The sequence below is a fragment of the Protopterus annectens genome, chromosome 12.part0, assembly GCF_019279795.1.
Source record: "Protopterus annectens isolate FY-2018-M chromosome 12.part0, PAN1.0, whole genome shotgun sequence".
Taxonomy (NCBI): Eukaryota; Metazoa; Chordata; order Ceratodontiformes; family Protopteridae; genus Protopterus; species Protopterus annectens.
In genome coordinates, this window is record NC_056746.1 from 751,202,036 (window position 1) to 751,222,619 (window position 20,584).

Below are 20,584 nucleotides of genomic sequence, written 5' to 3' on the forward strand. Positions count from 1 at the left end.
GGCTTAAAATCTGCAGTTTATTGCTTAGTAGTTGCCTGTAAACCTATGGAGATTCTACTTTTCAGAGGGCTCATGGAGTCACTTCATCCTTTGAAATGAGAAATTTCTTTGTAGGAGGATTCATTTCATAAGGTAGAGGTGGACCCCCTTTAGTGTCGGTCATACTGAATTGTGGGGAGTCTCAGGAATTCAGATCCATAATGAAATATTGCATCTACATTAATTTAGATGCAAAACCTTGTAACTCCCTTATATAAAGCTCACCACAACACCAGATTAAACTGTCGATTTAAATGAAATCACAAAATAGTATCAGACTCTTGTTTTTGTAGGATGTTGTATCTCATGATGTAGGAACACATCCCTGATCTCTAGACAGTAAGTTGGGGAAAATGGAACATTTGAAAGAAAATAAAAGAAAGGTTACCGTCTCCATTTTCCCAAAGTCTCACTGCCCCAGAGATTTCATTACATTACCTCTAGCAAGGCATTATTTATTGTACTTTAACACTGACAGCATGACCTCTTGATTGAAGATCAAAAACATTTTAAGCATTTATAGAAGTCTGCTTGGGGTATACAAATATCTATGGAAGCACTTCCAGGCAAAAATCTGAAATCTTCTAGATTTTGTTGCATATTTGGGAGACTTGCATCTGTCCCCCATTGTTTCTTTGTGAATTGCTTATCTAATCTGTCTTCCCAGCCATTACTAACCTCCTCTGATTGATTGTTATAGTTATCATGCAATATTTTATATGCTCTGCTAAGTTTTCCTTTCTTAATGGCAACTTCTGTTCTAGTTTCTTCTAAAAACTCTACCAGTGCTTGTCTTTCAAAACCCCCCCATTTCTTTCTCTTTGCCTATACTCTGATATCAATCCTTGATAAAGAAGGCAATCTTTGGCCTGTAGTCCAAATAAGTTCTTGGCATCTTCCCATTCTGTTACCTTTCCCTCTGTAGTATTTTGCTTCCAATACCTTGGTTCCTTTGCCAGTTTTCTCCAATATATTCCTACCCCCTCTTGCCTATTGTCTGTATCCCTAACTGCAGTCATCCCTATCAGCAGAATCTCCTTTCTCCATTTTTGTGTTGGCTTAGTTCTTAGAAGAAGGTCTGCTACTTTATGAATATAATATTCTGTATGATTATTGTTCTCTTTAAAGGTCTACATTCAAAATCCCAGTCTCTCCCTGTTACTTGACCCCCCCTGTTTCATCATCATCTCTTATCACTTTGAATTATAGTTTTCTGCTTGTGCTATGTATAGGAGCCTTAACTGTGTTGCTCTGAAATACCTTTTCAACTTGGTAATTCCAGTCACCCTGTTCTATTGGAAGAATAAGCTTATTCCATTTAACTTTTACTGTCTTCCCCTCCCAGATAAAATTCTTCAGCTCTTTATTAATTTCTATTCACAGCTTCTCCTCTGATTGATAAAAATATGCCTGACCAGTGTATGAGACTTAAGGGACTAAAAACACTTCATCTGCTTGTATGTTACTATCAATATCCATTTAACAGAGCTTCTATTTTCTCAGTTTTTGTTTTATCTTTTGTTTAGTCTCTTCCCACATATCTTTAGCTCCCACACCAGTATTTTTTTTTTACTCCATACTCCTAAATACTTCATTTTATCATGTCCACTCAAGGTATTGCACACTCGGAAACAATTCCCTCAGATGGGTCTGGAGCCGCTGAGCAGGCATCGGATTCTGAGGGTGTTTTCAGACCTACACAGCTATATGTAAAGCCAACCTCAGCTTCCAAGGCAAAGACTAAAGCAGCTGTAAAGACAAAGAAACAAGTACAGCATTCTCCCGGACAGACCTCCATGCCTAAAAAACAGATGCTTAAAATGGCCGAAGACCTAATTACTTTGATCAGGGGTTCCCATCCCCCTCCTTATAAGAGGCCTAGGCAAGAGACAGAATATGAATCTTCAGATCAGGTTTCCATTTCCTCTGACTCCTCTTCTGAACAGGGATACTCTCTTCCTCCCTATGAGGATTCTGATGCTGAAGAATCTATTCCTTCAGCCTCTCCTCCTGAGGATTATTCTTTTGGGGAAACCCTGCATACCATAAGGGAGCACTTTCAATGGGAGAGCCAAGATTACTCAGAATCTAAGAAAAGGCTCAGAGACTTTCTTTTACTACCTCAGCACAGACCTCTTGCTATTCCACCTGTTCTAGACATTGTAGATGATGTATTTTCAGAGTCCGGCCTGTCTCCTGACGCTTTACCCCCTGCACCTGTTAAGCCAGATAGATATTACAGGGTTCCAGATTCTCATAAATTTCTATATAAAAACCCTGCTGCTGACCCAGAAACTATATCTCAGGGTCCCAAAGGGGTCAAGGCTTCCACTCAAAAAACCCTGTCCCCTCTGATAGGGATTCAAGGACCCTTGACAGATGGGGGAAAAAAGTTTACACTTCTACCTTGGCTGTAAGGGCCTTAAATTGTCAGTTTCATATGCTTAAATATTAGCAATACTTAATGTCACTACTAGAACAGAAAATGTTGACAAATACTGAATGTCCTGAAAACAAGGAAATGCAGGATTTATTGCATGCAGCTGAACAAGTGGGAAAGCATACTTTGCAATGTAGTTTTGATTCACTGGAGGATTCTTGCAGGGCCGCGGTTATGGGTTCTGTCATTAGAAGGCATGCTTGGTTAAAGGAACGGAATCTGCCTGATCATGTTAAAGCAAAATTATTGGATGCTCCATTACAGCATGATACTTTGTTTGGTGTTAAGGCAGAAGAGGTGTTGAAGAAAATGGAGGATAAATTGAAATCTATGCAGACAGTTAAGGATTTCTTACAGGTACAGCCACCCAGAATTAGCAGGAACTGGCCTTCAAAGAACTGGTCCTTTATTAGTGTCAGACAGGCCACAAAGAGGCAGATACAGGCGCTAGAGGCAGATCCCAGCCCCAAGGCTCATACAGGCCTAAGCAATGGGAAGCTTCTACCTCCAAAAGTGGAGAAGACAAGTCACAGCCATATAGGAAACAGTCCCAATGACTTTCCTCTGCCAATACCAAGCACTTATCTTTTGGCAGCCCCCTTAGGGGGAAAACTAGCACTTTTTTCACAAAATTGGCACATGATTACCCAGGACAAATGGGTCTTGAATATAGTGTCTCAGGGCTACAGCTTCCACTTTCACACCCTGCCAAAGGCAAAAGGTATGCCAGACCTGCCACACAATCAATGGGCAGAGGCACAAAAGCAAGTTTCATCCCTGATGGACATGAGGGCCATTCAGCAAGTACCATAGCAAGAGCAGGGACAAGGATTTTACTCAAGACTTTTCTTGGTACCCAGAAAGGACAAAACCTGGAGACCAATACTGGACCTGTCTATTTTAAACACTTTTTTGGACGTTCCAAAATTCAGAATGTTGACTCTGCAGCAGCTTCTGCCCATGCTGGGCAAGAAGGCTTGGCTTGTAACTTTGAACCTAAAAGAGGCATACCTGCATGTCCCAATCAGACAATCTTGCAGAAGATACCTCCGATTTATAGCTGGCGCAATGCACTACCAATTCTCTGCACTGCCCTTTGGCTTATCTACTGCACCAGGGTCTTCACAAGATGCCTGGCACCAGTAATTGCTTTTTGCAGACAAAGAGGGATTCAAATATATCCTTACTTGGATGACTGCCTTATTCAAGCAGAGAGCAAGGACATTCTACTGAATCATCTGGCGTTTGTAAAAAGATTCCTAATTTGCCTAGGGTACACAGTAAACGAAAAGAAATCAAAACTAGTACCCTCTCAAGAGATAATATTCCTGGGTGCAAGCTTAAATACAACTGCCCAGATGGCTTATCTCATGCCAGACAAACAAAGGCAACTGACTTCTTACTTCAAAATGTTGGCAACAAAGACCCAGTTATCTGCAAGAAAAATTCTGCAGGCTTTGGACTTCATGGCATCCTGCATTCTGCTAATTCCATATGCAAGACTACATATGAGGAAGCTACAATTGTATCTAAGAAGTATTTGGACTTAACATTGCCACAGCCTGGAAACAGTAATTACCCTCATTCCCTGCCTGCAACAGGAGTTTCCATGGTGGGCACAGGCCTGTCACCACAACAAGGGACAGCCATTCAGTTTGCCCACAGCCAGGCAGACACTAACAACAGATGCATCAGATTATGCCTGGGGGCCCACATGGCAAGAAAATGTATTCAGGGCACATGGCCCGCAAACCAAATGCATCTTCATATCAATCAAAAAGAGATGCTAGCTGTTCAGAATGCCCTGACAACCTTCAAGGATCTACTTCATCCAGGACAACTACTGATAAAGACGGACAATTCCACAGTCATGTGGTACATAAACAAGCAGGGAGGCACACATTCCTACCCCCTCTGCAGACAAGCCATGACTTTGTGGAACACAGCACTGACTTATCTGCCTCTCCTCCCCAAGGTGCTCCTAAAGGTCAGACAAGAGAAGCCAAAAATGATACTGATTGCCCCAGACTGGCCACGCCAGCACTGGTACCCAATCCTAAAGAGCTTGTCTCAAGGCCCAGCCTGGACATTACCACAAATTCCTCATTTATTGACCCAACAAAATAATCAGATCCTGCACAGCCAGCTCAGAACCCTAAATCTGGCTGCATGGCAGATAATGTAACCATTCAGAACTCACCTCTCTCTAAAGCAGTTATGGATGTTATTTTGGAGGCCAGGAGGCCCAGCACCAGAAAATCTTATGCAGAAAAATGGAAGAGATTCTGTGCTTGGAACCACTCACAAGGAATTGACACGTGTGTACCAAATATTCCTCAGATTTTACAATACATATCTGAGATGCTGGACAAAGGCCTATCCTTCTCAGCAGTTAAAAATCCATGCTTCTGCCATTTCAGCTCATTACAATACGGACCCACCTATTTTTTCACATCCACTGCTAAGGCAGTACCTCAGAGGGGCCAAAAACATAAGACCTCCAAGGAGAGCGCCAATACCTGCATGGGACCTCATTTTTGTCTTGGAAAAGCTCACACTGCCTCCTTTTGAGCCAGCCAATACAGCTGAGATAAAATTCTTATCATGGAAAACAGCTCTGCTCCTAGCAATAACTTCAGCAAGAAGAGTCTCAGAATTACAGGCACTAATGGCTGTGGAACCTTTTATAATTTTCCATCCGGACAGGGTTTCTCTGAGAACAAACCCAACATTTATGCCTAAGGTAGTGTCCAGTGTGGCTCTTAACCAAACGATTCATTTGCCTACCTTTTATCCAAACCCACAGAATAAGGGGGAGTGACTTCTGCATTCTTTGGACATACACAGACAGCTTCCCTTCTACTTGGACAAAACTAAAGCTTTCAGAAAGACTGAGCAACTCTTAGTGGCATATGCTGCAGGATTGCAAGGTAAAGCTATCTCAAAGCAGACTATTTCAAAATGGATAGGCCACTGCATTCGTTTCTGCTATTCACAACATGGCAAATCAGTGCCTAAAGGCATTAGGTCACATTCAACCAGAGCAGCAGCCACTTCAGCAGCCTTCCTCAGAGGAGTACCAACCAAGGACATTTTGGTGGCTGCAACTTGGACTTCAGTGCACACTTTTACAAAGCACTACCACTTACCTCTTTACTCTAAATCCAGAGCAGGCTTTGCCACTGCAGTTCTGCAGGGCCTCATAGCCACTCCTAATTCTATTTAGGCCCAGCCACCCAACCTCACCTTTGGGATTCAACCCAGGTGTAATGACTGCAGCAGTGAAACATGATGAACATAGCACAGTTGTATACCTACCATAAATGTAGATGTTCGAGTGTATTCACTGTTGCAGTCCAGGTTACCCTCCCACCATCCCCTTTTCATTGTAGGGGCTTATCTGTACTTCTCTATTCTGTACAACCTATGTGGTGTATTTGCTTGTAGATGAAGGTAATGTTTATGTTAGTGCATGCACTTTTATTGGCAGATTTTTTAGCCTACCCTTTTGGGGGCACCTGACATCTGGGGCAAGAAAAACTGAAGAAAATGGCGTCAGCTGCATCTTTTATACCCATGGCGCACTGACGTCAGGGAAGAGGCGACAGCAACTGACACTTGACCAAGACTTTGGAATTCAGGCCGACTGTGGGTAGCCTGCCAGCAGGATAACCCAAGTGTAATGACTGCAACAATGAATACACTCGAACATTTATGGTAGGTACACAACTGTACTTTATGGGATTTGAGAGTTCTATTTAGATGATATTGTGTGAGTAGAGAGGACAATGAAGGACAGTTGGTAGGTTTATAAATAAACTTGTGTGCAGTGGTTACTTCATCAAAAAAATTTTTTGTTCCTTCAAGGAAAAATATTTTGAAGATAGCTGGGTACAGCAGTTTAATCTTATGCCTGCTTCTCGACATTCCCTATATAATGTATTCCTCTTCTGCCTGGTGTGCAATGATTAGTCATTCTTCACAAACACTCTGCTGTCTCCCACATTTTGTACTTTGTCCTTCTACACAGTTTTGAGGGAATCAACTATTTCTGCTGGTAAGATTACGTTTTTACTATTAAAGGTCTAGGTTGTTTTCTCATAGTCAGGTTTGGAGAGTACACACAATGTGCCCTTTCAATTAACAATTCCTGATGTTCTTTGTGTTTCACTGTTGCAGTCATTACATTTGGGTAATCTGCTTGCAGGTTGCCCTCAGTAGGCCTGATTAACAAAGTCTTGGGTCCTGCGTCAGTTGCTGTCCCTTCTTCCATGACATCAGGGGTATATAACATGCAGTCAACGCCATTACATCAGTCTTTCTTGATGTGCAGTGCCCGAAGTAGAAACAGTTCGCAAGTGCCGATCTGCCAACTCCTGAAATGTTCATTTTCGAGTTTCAGAACCAAAGTCTTCAAATTAAAGCTAAGTACCCCGTTGGGGAATCTTTTTCTTGCTCCTTACCGATGTCAGTAAAAGTTAATAATTGCATTACTTGTGGAAAGCAAATACCTCATAAAGATTTTAATTTGTACTTTATTCCTTGCCTAGATCCTGACCATGACGTACCTTGCTGTCGGTTTTGTGCTTTATTTAATCATCACACTATCCGTCAATGGTATATTTTTGCCTCTAAATATTTCCATTCTCAGTTTAATTATCCAGAAATGTCGTCTGTTAGCCATCCGACTACCGGGATTCCGAAAAAACCTAAAGATAAAGACAGAGACAGGCCGCCAAGGTCCAAAACTGCCGATGACGTTTCTCCTAAGCCAATGTGCCATTTCAATTAACAATTCCTGTTGTGGAATACCAGTCCAGTTGCTTATTTGTACTTTCATAAAATTAATACAGTCTTTCCTTCCAACTTCTCTGGTACAGCAGAAAATCTCAAGTTTTCCCTACGTTCTTTGTCCTCTAATTCTATTATATTTTGAAAGATCTCTTCTTGTGCAGTCTCATATTCAGACAGCCTTTTCTTCATTTCAACCTCTGAGTTTTGCAGTTCTGTCACCTTATCTAGATATCTGTTCAAACCTTCTTCCATTTTTTCAGCTTTTTGTTTGTGTTGATATACTCCATCAGTGTGTTGTTTATTTTAACCAGGTTTGTGTGCAGCTGCTTTATACTTTCCTCTAGGTTACTGGAAGTCATGTCTGGAACTTGCACTGCTTCTTTCCCAACAATTGCATTTTTCACAGTGTGTTTTTTCCTCAAATTTTGTAGCTGATTTTCCTTCAGGTCCTTTATATTTCTTTTTTCCTTTCATCTAGGCAGTGCACTTACTAGTCAGTTACTGAAATTTGCCCAGAAATCTAGGTCCACTGGCTTTCTCTGCTAAGTTTCTTTTTTCGGACTGGGAGAGCCAGAATTAAGCTGTTAAGTCAATGTGCAGCCATCTTGGAAGTCCCCCTGTCATTGCGATTTTGAGTAGTCAGCAGGTGTTTGTCTTGCTGTATGACTTCTGTATGTTCTGACATTATTATATTGGTGAGTTGGAGTCTCTGGAACTCTTCATAATGCAAGATAAGCAGATTATCTGGATGGAAGGGGGTTGCAGATAAAACCTGATCAAACCGAGGGAGTTATTTTTCTCCTTTCAAGTAGTAGGAAAGGAATTGAGACCAAGGTCCCTTCTGCTCAGGTTAGGCAACCAAGCCATAGTGTAGCATGTAAGCAAACAACACCATGAAGATACATTAAAACCATATATAAATTAGAAGTATTTATTGTGATAACGTTTTAAAGGTTTGCGTTTAAGGTTAATTAATGTTTTTGTGTTTTTTTGGTTAATTCTTTATGAATTCGCTATTAAAAGATAATTTTTTGTCCAATGTGCTGACATTGGTAATTTTTTAACAAGTACATTGGGTTATCTGAAGCCTTTTTGTTATTTCATATTTTTATATGTCTGGAAGAACATAACCTGCAAGTATACTGGACAAGTCAGACTCATTGAAGAAACTTACTTTCTGTAATTGCAAGTAAAACTCAAAATAGTTTTTTCAGGGGCTGTGCATCCCCACCGCACTCCCCATACGGGAGACTTCATTCTCACTACATACTAACTCTATGGCCATACATTGAATGGAAAAAGAGAAAAAAAAAACACAATGGGTGAATGCACAGACAATCTCAATCTGCAGTGAATATTACTTCCACAGTATTCCTTTGGCTGGTTAATTTTCTACTACATGTTGCTATTCCGCTAATAGACAAGCATGTTTTGTAAAAACAAAAAAAGTATGTTTTTGTTAGAGCCATTAAAAGGCAGCCACTCAACCAGGAAGATAGAGCCTGCAAGAAACATAGCTAAGGAATTTGCATACTGATATATGAGGAAGATTTGAATTATGTGACTTATATGCAACAGAAGTTGATAACTTGAGCTTTCTTGCATGAGAGCCACATCAAGACAGAATAAGCTCATCGTGTGTTTGTATACAGAGGTGAAGCAAGGAATGTAGGGGGTAATGACAAATATATGTCGGTTTATTATGGGATCTACAAAATCAATGATCAGATATTGATATTGCTGTAGTGCCCTTGGAAGATTTATAAGGTGAGAGATAGATGTTTCTTCGGTAAAGACTGTTGAGCTCCAACAAACAAAAAGAAATGCTTTATTCATGATTTGTATGAGGGACTGTATTCTACTGAAACTAAAATTTCATATGATGTGTCTGACGATGTTCAAAGTATTCAGCAACAAAAATAACACCAAATACGCTGCTTCAAGCACCACGGATAAAGCCCCAGGCAATCAAATATAGAAAAAAAACACTTCTTTATTTACATGCACTCTTATTTAGCGTTTCATCTACCTCAAGTGGTCTTTTTCAGAATACATTAAAGTAAAACACTAAGACCTTAAATAATATTTCACTCTGGCTCCAAATTAATGAACCAATAGAAAGCAAAGACCTATTTAAAGAAATACTAGTCTTTAGGTCTCTATTTAATATAAAAATCATATATATTAAGCTTTAACTTTTTTTATGGAATGTAATAAAAACATAAATAGTTCATTTCATACATATATAACAGTGCACCTATATAAACATTAATTCATATAAACTTTAAAAACATTTAAAATACTTCAAATTCATAAACCTGTATAACTAAACTAAACATCTTTGTACATTAATTATATAACATTACTACAATAGTGATCCCCTTAAAACCTGAACATTAATCCATAGCTATTATAATGATTCATACTTAATAAACTTATGTACTACATCATATATTAATAATAATAATACATCATATAATAGTTAATCCTGATATACCATAAGTTATGCACGTGCATGCAGGATAGGCTTAATGGGGATCTTATCATTCAGTCCTGGGGGTGTGGAAACATCCAGTAATAGCTGCCACTTTATTTCTTTCTCCCCAATATAGCTTTGCTATTTCCTCCCCTGGGGTTCATGTGTACCAGTTCTAATATACCAAATGTAAACACATGCTTCTCTTCCTTAGCTTCTACATGTCTATACAATGCATTATTATGATCCTGTAATCTGTTGTTGTGGATGATTATGATGTTAAAGTGATTATTACATTATAGTTAAGGAACTAAGTAAAATGGAAGGACATTAATACTTATCAAGGATTATTCACTAAATAGTAAGGGAAAGAAATGAGCATTATATAGCCAACTGACTTTTTTTCTAAAAAAAAAAAAAAAAAACAAGCTTACCGGTGTTGTGTTGTTACAGGGTACAGCAGTGTTTTTTGGGATCATGAGACAAGTGAAACTCCTCATTAGGAAACTAAATTGATGCCTGGCAAACATCCGTTACTGATGGATAACTGTGTAGGCATGGCTGTGTAAAATTATGTTTGAACTGATCATATATTGTTGAGTTTATAAACTGTCTTTTGAATTATATGTTTGGTTTATTTTTGCTTCTTTGATGATGTCAAGCTGATACGTGAATATAATTTGATCTACACATTGTTTCTTATGTTTTTTTTTATTTATTTTGCAAGCAGGGGAGTACATCATGGGGGTAGAAGGGTCCTTTTTGGATATGGGATAAAGATTGATAAGTGGAATGTTAATGGGTTAGCCAGACCCGTAATAAGAAAGAGCTTTGGATACTTAAGTAAATTAAAAGAAATAGAGTTCTGCATACTTAAGGAAATTGAAACCTTGGAGAGTAGCATTACTGAAAACTCGTACAAATCAACAGGAGCATGAGGCATTAGTTAAAAAGGCTAATGGATATATTGTTTGGCCTTGATTTTCCAGGGAGTAGAACAAAGAGGAGTGATTTAGCCTCGGTTTTCCAGGGAGCAGGACACAGAGGAGTGTGCATATTATTCTGCTGATGCCATCCCCAGGACTGCTGCCACTGGAACTGTTATGAAGTGGTTTGCCAGGCTGCATTCACAGAACCTCACAGAAGATGCCTAAAATGAAAATTTGAATTCTGTCTTGGATAGAGAGGTAGTTTTTGGACCTTCTGCTGCAGAGCTTATTAAAAAGTGTGATGAGAGAGGAAAGCCAATTCAGGGGATCTCTCAGATTTTTCATCCCTTCTTTCTAAGTTTGTCAAGGAATTAATTTCTACCTCAGCAAATTTCATTATCAAGCAAAGTAAACAGCCCCATTAACCTGCTGGTAAGCAGATGTTTAAAAAGTAATGTTCCAGAACAAAGGACAGTCTAATATGTCTGAATGACTATATGAAAGATTTCCAACCCCTTCCCCCCCCCAACCCAGGCAGTCCTTTAATCTTTCTAGAAAGTCTGACCTCCATTTCTGTCATTGGCAGTTACAGATGGTAGTGGGAGTCTGTCCATCCTTGTTGGGGATTCCACCTCACCCACCAGACCAGACTTTTTTTTTTCCAATCCAGTCATTCACCGTATGTTTGCTCAAGGGTGATAGAAGCTATCCTCCTTCCTCAGTTAAGGTTTTTATTGTAATATGTTCGTGGTCCCAAAAAAGAAGATTCTTGGAGACCATTTCTGAATCTTTCTTTTCTGAATTTGTTTGTGATAGTACCCACATAGAAAATGCTTTCCTTCACAATTTTTTACCCATTATTCCCCATTTGACTTTTCTAGTGATCTTGGATTTAAATGATGCATATCATCAAATTCCTTTTTCTGTGTCTGGATCACATTATCCAGTCTCTCTATTACTCTTTGGTCTATCTACTGCTCCAAAGGTACTAACAAAGTGTCTGGCTCCTTCGACAGTCCACTGCAGACTGCAAGGTATTCACATTTTCCTTACTTAGATGACTTGCTTACCTTTGCAGAGTCTTTTTCAAAGTGTCAGTAATCTCTCATTTGGGCAAGCGATGTCCTGAGCAGGCTGAGATTCCTGGAAAACGTACAGACGTCTTTTCTGATTCTTTACCAATTTGGAGGCATGGAAGGTCCGTTGAAGCTTCTGAAAGCTGGCTGGCTGTTATATCCATAGCAGGACATAACCCATATAGCTTAAGTTAATGCAGCAGTGATCATTTGAGCTCTACAGTCTGACCCTCTGATAAAACGATCTTGATTATTTATTGGTCAATCATTTGCTAAGATTGAGTGCAGCCATAATATCTACATATATGTGCGTGTGTGTGTGTGCATATATATATATATATATATATATATATATATATATATCTGTCTCTGTGTACACACACACACACATATATATATATATATATATATATATCTCTCTCTCTCTCTCTCTCTGTGTACACACACACACACATATATATATATATATATATATATATATATGTATCTCTATCACTCCCCAAAGTTTCCCAACTCCGAAGACCATATCTCCAAAGTTTAGAAACTCTAAACATTTTGTAATTGGGATCTCCATATAGTGCAGAACTCGGGATTTGGCATTTTCCTCATGGTAGTGCGATGTCGGAGTTGGTATATTTATGTAGCAAGGGGTGTGGGTGGGGGGGTGCAGCCCCCCCCCCGCAAAAATGTACAGGTAAGTTGTTTTATGTTCTTGTTGTATATTTTTGTTTTAGAGTTTCAAAACTTTGAATATTTGGCCTTGGCCATATGGTCTTCGCATTTTTGAAATTTCATGTAAGTGGTAGGGATCCATATATATATCTACACACACACACACACACACACACACACACACACACACACACACACACACACACACACATTAGGGGGGAGGTGTTGGTATGTTAGCATAATGATCGATATCTTTATTTTAAAACTACAAGGTTAGAAGGTTTGATTCTAATCTCTTGTTATTAGCTAATCTGTAATAGTCTTCAGACTGTTAGACTAATATTTGCTTATTAATACACACACTGGCACAACAGATAGTGTTGTCACTTCACAGGTTCCCAGGTTCGAGTCTCAGCTGGGGTGCCTTCTGTGCGGAGTCTGCGTGCCCTCCCTGTGATCTTGTAGGTCTCCTCAAGGTGCTCCAGTTTCCTCACAAATTCTAAAGACATGCAGTAGGTAGACTGAACACTAGATTGGCCTTAGGTGTGAATGTGCATAGTTTCATAGTATAGTACTAGGCTATCTGCCCTGGGGCATTTGTAAGCCTAGCCATAGTGATGTGGCTTTTGCCACCCTATGAAATGGTACAAAAATGTACATAATAAATCTAGAATACTGTGCCTCTGTCTAGTAGTGACACAATGAAGGTCCCCTTATATAATAGAATTAGTTTACTGTGCCCCTGTCTAGCAGTGACACAGATGTGACCCCTGGGGTAAACTTACGATCTCCCATCCACTCATCAAGATTTCTCTTGAAGAGAGTCAGTGAGGGGCTCTGCCTAATACGAACTGGGATCCTGTTCCAAAGCATGGGAAGCCTCTGGGTTATGAATCTATCCCTCCAGCATGTCCTATTCATACTTGTGCCAAGGTTTAAGTTTTTAGCTCGTGGTCCTGATGGATTTGGATTTTTGAGGTGGAGCATGTCCATCAGATCCTGATTGGACATGGCCTTGTACGTCAGGCAGAGATCACCTCTGAGCAGGCGGTATGCTACTGAATAGAGCTGAAGTTTCTTTAGTCTGGCAGAATAAGACATATGTTGGAGACCCTTGATCCTTTTGGTGAGGTACTTTTGTGGTCTCTCCAGCTGTTGCAAATGCCGGGTGAGGTACATACCAAATGGGGCATTGTACTCAATTATGGGTCTGATGAGGGAGGAATATAGGGGTACAATGACATCCTTGGATCTGGATGTGAATCCCTTCATGATGAGGTGTGCAAGGTAGAATGTTTTTCTAACCACTTTGGCAACATGGGTGTCAAATGAGAGGTCGCTGTCTACTTGGGTCCCTAGGTCTCTGATTACTTTTTCCGTACTCAGTGGGTTGCTGTCTATGTGATAATTTGTGGGTACTTTGTTTTTTCCAAAAGGGATGACTATACATTTTTTGGCATTTAGTTTAAGGCCGTGACTACGGCACCAGTTGTCCGTTTCAGTGAGGTGTTTTTGTAGGATGTGTGTGTCTGCTGGTGTATCGACTATGGCGCCTAGTTTGCAGTCATCTGTAAACTTCGTCAGCCACAGCCCTCCCATGTTTGCTTTAACATCTGAGAAATAAATGCCGAACAAGAGGGGTCCCAGGACAGATCCCTGTGGGACACCACTTGTGACTGGCTTTGAGTCTGACATTGCTCCAGTGATTTTAACTTTATGGGTTCTGTCCTTTAGCCAGTTTGCAACCCATCTAGTGACATAAGGGTTTACTTTTAAGCTGTTTAGCTTATCTATGATGCCTGAGTGGGGTATTGTGTCGAAGGCCTTAGCCAAGTCCAGGTATGCTGTATGGACTGCTTTGCCCTCATCAATGGCTCTAGTGACTGTTTCGAAAAAGTCAACCAGGTTTAAAAGGCAGGATCTGCCCTTTACAAAGCCGAACTGGGTGGGGTCAAGTGTCTGTAGGTCCCCGATGTCTCTGTTTATGAGTTCCATAATGATTCTTTCCATAGGCTAGTTAAGCTTATGGGGCGGTAGTTTCCAGGGTCTGTAGAGGCACCCCCCCTTGTGGAGTGGGACCACTGTTGCTGTACGCCAGTGTTCAGGTACATATCCCGAAGTAAGGCTAAGGTTAAATAGCATTTTTATGTGTGGGTTTAGCTCCTCTTGGAGTTCATGTAACACGCACCCCGGAATACCGTCAGGTCCCATTGATGCTGTGTTTTTTGCTTTGTTTAGGGCGGTTCTCACTTGGACATCTGAGATGACAGGGAGATTACATTCAGCTGGGATAAGTATTTCTTCTTTTGGGGGTGAAGGAGGGGAGAAATTTGCACTGAACCTGTCAGCCAGAATGTTAGCAATATCTGTAGGTTCAGTGTATTTTTTGTTGTTGTGAACCAACTCTGAGCATATCTGAGGCACATGCCTCATATCTGAGGCATGCGAGTGTGTGGTGTGGATGAGCTACCATGGCAGGGCTAGCCATCTGGTGGTGTATACCTTGGCTCCAGATGGTTGTCAGTGTTGAAGTGACACCCTGACCCCATGTGCAAAAATGGGAAAAAGGGGCTGTGGATGGATGGAGTTACATATGAAAAAAGAGAATTTTGGTGCAGAGTGGTTGGTGTAATAGTTAAAGTGTTTACTTCAACAACACAAAGCACAGGGTTTGAATTTCACCTTTGGAAAAAAAAATCGCTGTGTTTAAAATGGCCAACAAAGGCAGGTAACCTAGTGTCTGGGCGGTTGGCAGTTTGGCATAATGATTAAGGTGTTTACCTGACATGCACAAAGTAGAGGGGTTTAATTCTCACCTTCATGAGAAGTTGGCAATGCTAAAAATGGCCCAAGGGCAGCTAACCTAGTATTTACTTATGAACCTGTGATGCAGTTTACAATAATACTCACGAGTGTATGGTATTTACTGATGTAAAAAAAAAAAGTGAAAGCTTGTATGAGCGAATGTTCTTTTTAATGGTGGTTTTGCCAGCAACTTTTTGTATTTGCCCTTAGTTGTCATTTTGTGATCAGCATGTCCCCCCGAAAAAGAAAAAAATAGTTGGTGATTAATCATTTTGTATTTACAGATTTAACTAAAATAATCACTCTTTTTACATTTGCTGTTTTGAATGTTCAGCATTTCATGATACAATCATATGTATATATGTTTGTGTGTGTGTGTATATTTATCTATATTTATATATCTATATCTAATCTGTATATATATATATATATATATATATATATATATATATATATATATATATATGTAGATACTGTATGTATGTATGTTTTTTGTGTGTATTTATAGTTAGCAGTCAACAACCAGCAAATGTTGAGGGGTGTGAGAAACTAGAGTGCCCAGAAAAATATATGCAGATACAAGAGGATCATGCAGACTTGACACAGACAGTTACCAGAAGTTAATATTGAACTTCACACTCTTGTAGCAGTGAGACAGAGCTTTTAAACATTGACTTACTGACTCTAGAAATCAAACCTTTCTACACCACGTTGCTTCAGAATTGTACTTTTTGTGCCTTTGATTTTTACGCTGTTCTTGCTGACTGCTTACTGATGCTTGGAATTCTTTGCATCTGTCTTACCATTGCTGTGGACTCCTAGAGATAAGATACAACAGATATGTGAATAGTCACCCTAACCAGTGCTCTTCAAGAAGACCATCTGCAGTGGTACATACTTACTTTTTTCTGTTCCCTGTGTTTGAACAGGCTCTGCATATTCTTTCAGAGATGGATGTCCATGCAACTCTGCAGTTTTATGTTCTTACTTTATTGCTTGCTCAGTTTCTTTGGGCTCAGAACACGGAGCATGGAGCTGAATTCTTCATCCATTTAGTCTCAGTTTTTTTTTACTTTCATATTTTCTTCTACACTGCCTGACATAGCACCAACAGGAGATATACACTTTCATTAGTATGAGAACTGAGAGCTAGAAAGTTCATAAAATGTGCCAAGAAGTCATCCTCAGAAAATTCCAGCTGTCCCCCTCCGTAGAGGACCATCCGAAAGATCAGCATGTGTTTTGAGTATTTACATATTTGTTTATTGTGTAGGTAGGACATCCATGTCTAGTTTTAGTTTGGCTTAACTTGAGTTTTGATTTGGCACACCCTAAAGGGTGTTTGTATTTCTTTACAAAGTTGCTGTTTTTTAAGATAAAATGATGTTGTAGTGAAAAACAGCAAGCAGCAAAATGTTGTGGCTTCCCAGATCTAGGAACAATTGCAGTAGCTTCATTATAAACATCCCTTGCCACCAATTGTGATAATCTGCTGAGCTCTGCTAATGTGGAAAACCTTTTAGATTCACTGTCTTAAACATTTAACCCCCCATGCTCTTCTGGTACATTCATTGTCCCATCTTGCTTCACTGTCTTGAAAATGTAGTGTCCCTTGTGCTCTGTTGATGTTTGTGTCTATGTCCTGCCTGACTTAATCATGTAGCACCCCCCCCCCATGACCCGTTAGTAGCTGATACATCATACCATGTCATGTTTCACCTTCTTAAACATGTAGCCCTCCATGTGCCTTGTAGCATTAATTCCTCTCTGCTGTCTGGCATAGTATTGTCCATCTCAGCATATGAGGGTTCTTTATTTCTGGCGGGGGGATTATTTTTTAATTGGCCACACTTGTTGGAGAACCTGAGATTTGAGCTACAGGTTGCCATCATCCACAGTGTGAGGATTTTTCATTCATACTGCTACCTCCCTGTCTGTTCTTCTGTATAAAACACGCAGTGCATACCATTGCCCGCCTGTTGGTGCTTCTGCAACCTCAATGCAATCATACATGTTTTCTTCAGGCAGGTGCAAGCCTATACATATATAACTGGGGACAGCCTTCTTGACTTCACCAAAGGTTGTTCTTTTGTTGTAGAAAACAAAACTCATTCACCTGGAAATCTGGCCCTTGCCTGCTTGGCCATCTTTCTTTCAATGGATTTCAAAAGGTGGCCTGATAATCAGATCCTGGTTACCTGTGTTGTAGTAAGGTCTACAGTTTTTATGCCAGCCGATCTACTGTGTATTGTTTTAAGGATTCAGTAAGTCCCACATCTAAAAATTAATTTGCCAATGCAGTTCTCGTTAACTGTTATAAGTCAATTGCATCCTGTTTAATCTCTGTAGACATTAATAAATACAGGTCTGAATGTAACAGGATTGCAATATTTGTCCCGAGAGTAGCCTCTGATACTTGCCGCTGTGTCAGTTTGTCAAAGTTTGGCTGGCTAATCCTGACTGAAAGGCTGAAGCATACCCGCCTGTCTAATGCCTATGCCCTTCTCCAGTTAGGTATTTCTTCTGCTTTATCTAATCTTCTTACTTTGATGCTCCTTCCTTGGACCGTACATATTTCCAGAATTTCTCTTTGTTGCCCCTCCTGCTATCTACATAGCTGAGGAACCCTAATTTCACATGTGCCATGCACATATTATGCAATTCCTTGTCTAGGTAGTCAGAAATGAGTTCCAGTTTTACCATCAGAGCTTTTTGCAAGCTTAGTTGTCATCCAAAATCCGGTGAGCAAATTGTCAGCCAGTATGGTATATACCCATGGGGCTCAATGTCTTGTGCTAAATATTCTGTGCCCCTTTGAGGTTCTGAATCGGTGTGTGATGATATGTCCTTAAATAATTATAACTGCCTATTTATATTGTGATAATGCTGAAAAGGGACTCCACTGCTGCTTATGAATTTATATTTGTACTTGTACTAGGTGAGAACTTAAACTTCCACTGTGAGTTTACCCTGAGATTGGGCCATAAAGCTTAGTGTGATTGACTACCAGTTGAAAATTTTAGATACATGAAGAATAAATGCAGTCTTGCTTCATTTTATTGGATCATTTTCATGTGTGGTTCTTATTACCACTACTGAATCCTAATGATCCATATCCAGTACTTTTGTCAATTGTGCCCTAAGGCAAATCTGTCTCCATCTCTCATTGAAGATAAAATGATTCCTGTTTGATAAAGTGGCATGCACTGGACATACCACAGCTTGCAGTTGTACCAAAGCCCTTGGTAATAATGAAAGATGCAAAGAGCTTTTTAAACTGTTATGCTACATACCAGGTTTATCTGCCTGTGTGATTAATGGCACCCATTTGTGTTTGTTTACTGTGCTTTCATCCTTATTTGTTTTTTGATTATTCCATATTGATGTGTATCTTACTGATGTACTAATCCCAGCAGTCACAAAGTCTATAGTTGATATTCAAGTAAAAATATTCAAATGAGGCATGCATTTTCATGAGTGACCTAGAAGCTTTAGTCTTGTTGAGGAAATTACTGGAACTTTCATCTGTTTGAGGAAGAAGCAAAGATTTAAACTGTGCCAGTAGAGGTTTTTAGATTCTAAACTAACCATCTATGATATGTAACCAATTTGCATGTCATTGCGATAATTTATTTTCTATGCATTTCTTTTCTTCTTTTAGGTGGCCTGAGTGCTGAAGCAAAAAAATCATTTGAATGCATTCCCCTCCAGCGAGCAGGAAATAAAACGGAAATTGCACATAGTGTCCTTTACCTGGCAAGCCCTGCAGCATCCTATGTGACTGGCACAACACTGGTAGTTGACGGAGGAAGCTGGCTAACTTCTGCCAATCACATGTCACCTATGTTGGGTATTAGCTCACACTCTGCTAACCTATAAATGAGGTTCATTTAGGTGTGTACTTTCTGTTGGAGTAGGGTCTGTTTAACTGCCACCCAGGGCCACATTTACCAAACATGATAGAGACAGTCAGGCATTACAAGTAAATTGGAACGGTCATATCTTATTGTTTGTGTTTTATTGGGAGGTGTGGACTTAGTCCTTTGGAACTATAGCTAGTTTTGATCAGCAGTTTTGGAACCATTTTCCCCTTTAGACCTCCAGTCTTACAGGAATACACAGTGCATAATAAATAAGCACATATTCCCAGAATCTCACAGAAACACATCCCTCCAAATGTAGTTAGTAGTGTAGCCATGAGGACATTTATAGCCCAGTCATAAGCACTCACAGACAGGTGTGTAACTGTATCACTTGCCGATACCTACACTCATACACAGGTGTGTACTTGTATCACCTGCTGATAGTATGTAATTGTATCACCTTCTGATAACTACAAACTGAAATGCCTGCTTAACATAATAAAAATGTCAGCAGGAGGAGAACAAAAGGCTTTTTCATCTACACAGTTGTTGCAGCTAACCCCTAGCAGATGCTCCTTCCACGTCTTTCCTCTCATTTCAGAAGTCTCAGGCTTTTTAAATGTTCTAAGTGATTTAACATCTGCTTCACATTCTGACAGCACATTACACCTCTGTTAATATAAAGAAGTATTTCCTCATGTCTAGGATGAATTGACTTCCCTTTGTCTCGTATTCCTGACCCATTTTTTCTGACATGTCTCTTCCTTGACCAACATAATCCAAATTTCTGGTGGTATGAGTACCATCTTGGGTCTCCACTGAAAAGAGACTACTATCCTGGTGGGGATAACTTGGTCAACAAAGCATAAATAAGTAAATAAATTGATACTATCGGATATCTCCTTATATATCCCTTGTCTATACCATGTACTACCTTTATTTCCATTCTCTGTATTGTCTCCACCAGTCTAACTACTTTCCAGAATTGCAGAGGATCCCATATGTATGTTGTACGCCACCTTCATAGCCTCCTGGATGCTATATGTTAGATATAAACCTTTATGTGTGGTTTGCTACTACAGCTACCCTTTCACTTTTAACTGGTAATTAATGTTTTCTGCAGTAATCACCCCCTAAATTTAACTCCTTTGTGGCTTTTTGAGGCTAACCCCCCAGTACATATTAAACACCTGGGTTATAATTCTTAAGGTGTGTTACTGTGCACTTGGAAAGTTTGTGGTCCCATGTCATTCTTGTACTCCTGTCGGGTACTGCTCTGCCAGCTTCATTATCTTTTGAAAAGGGGGTAATCCAGATTTCTTTGCCATTTTTAGGTTCAGAGAGGAGTACTTTAAATGGGTCTGAGCCTCAGATTGATACTGATTGTTACTCTACCCTCAAGAGATGTCTGCCTGCTACTTTCCTTTGTTTCCTGTTGTCTTTTCACTTCTCTACCCTCTTGCACTTTGCAACCCAATTCTTCCAATTTA

At 39.9% G+C, this 20,584-nt stretch overlaps 1 protein-coding gene across 2 annotated transcripts in view; it reads left to right on the top strand.

Annotated features, from left to right (window-relative positions):
- Positions 1–20,584, top strand: part of DECR2 (2,4-dienoyl-CoA reductase 2) — a 2,028,638-nt gene that overhangs the window by 1,837,440 nt on the left and 170,614 nt on the right. Inside the window, exon 8 of one of the 2 annotated variants that reach the window (XM_044089812.1) lies at positions 18,893–19,081. In XM_044089812.1, coding sequence (XP_043945747.1) covers positions 18,893–19,081 — 189 coding nt within the window. Of the gene's footprint in view, positions 1–18,892; positions 19,126–20,584 lie in introns of both variants that reach the window. The other variant, XM_044089813.1, reaches the window with a different exon arrangement.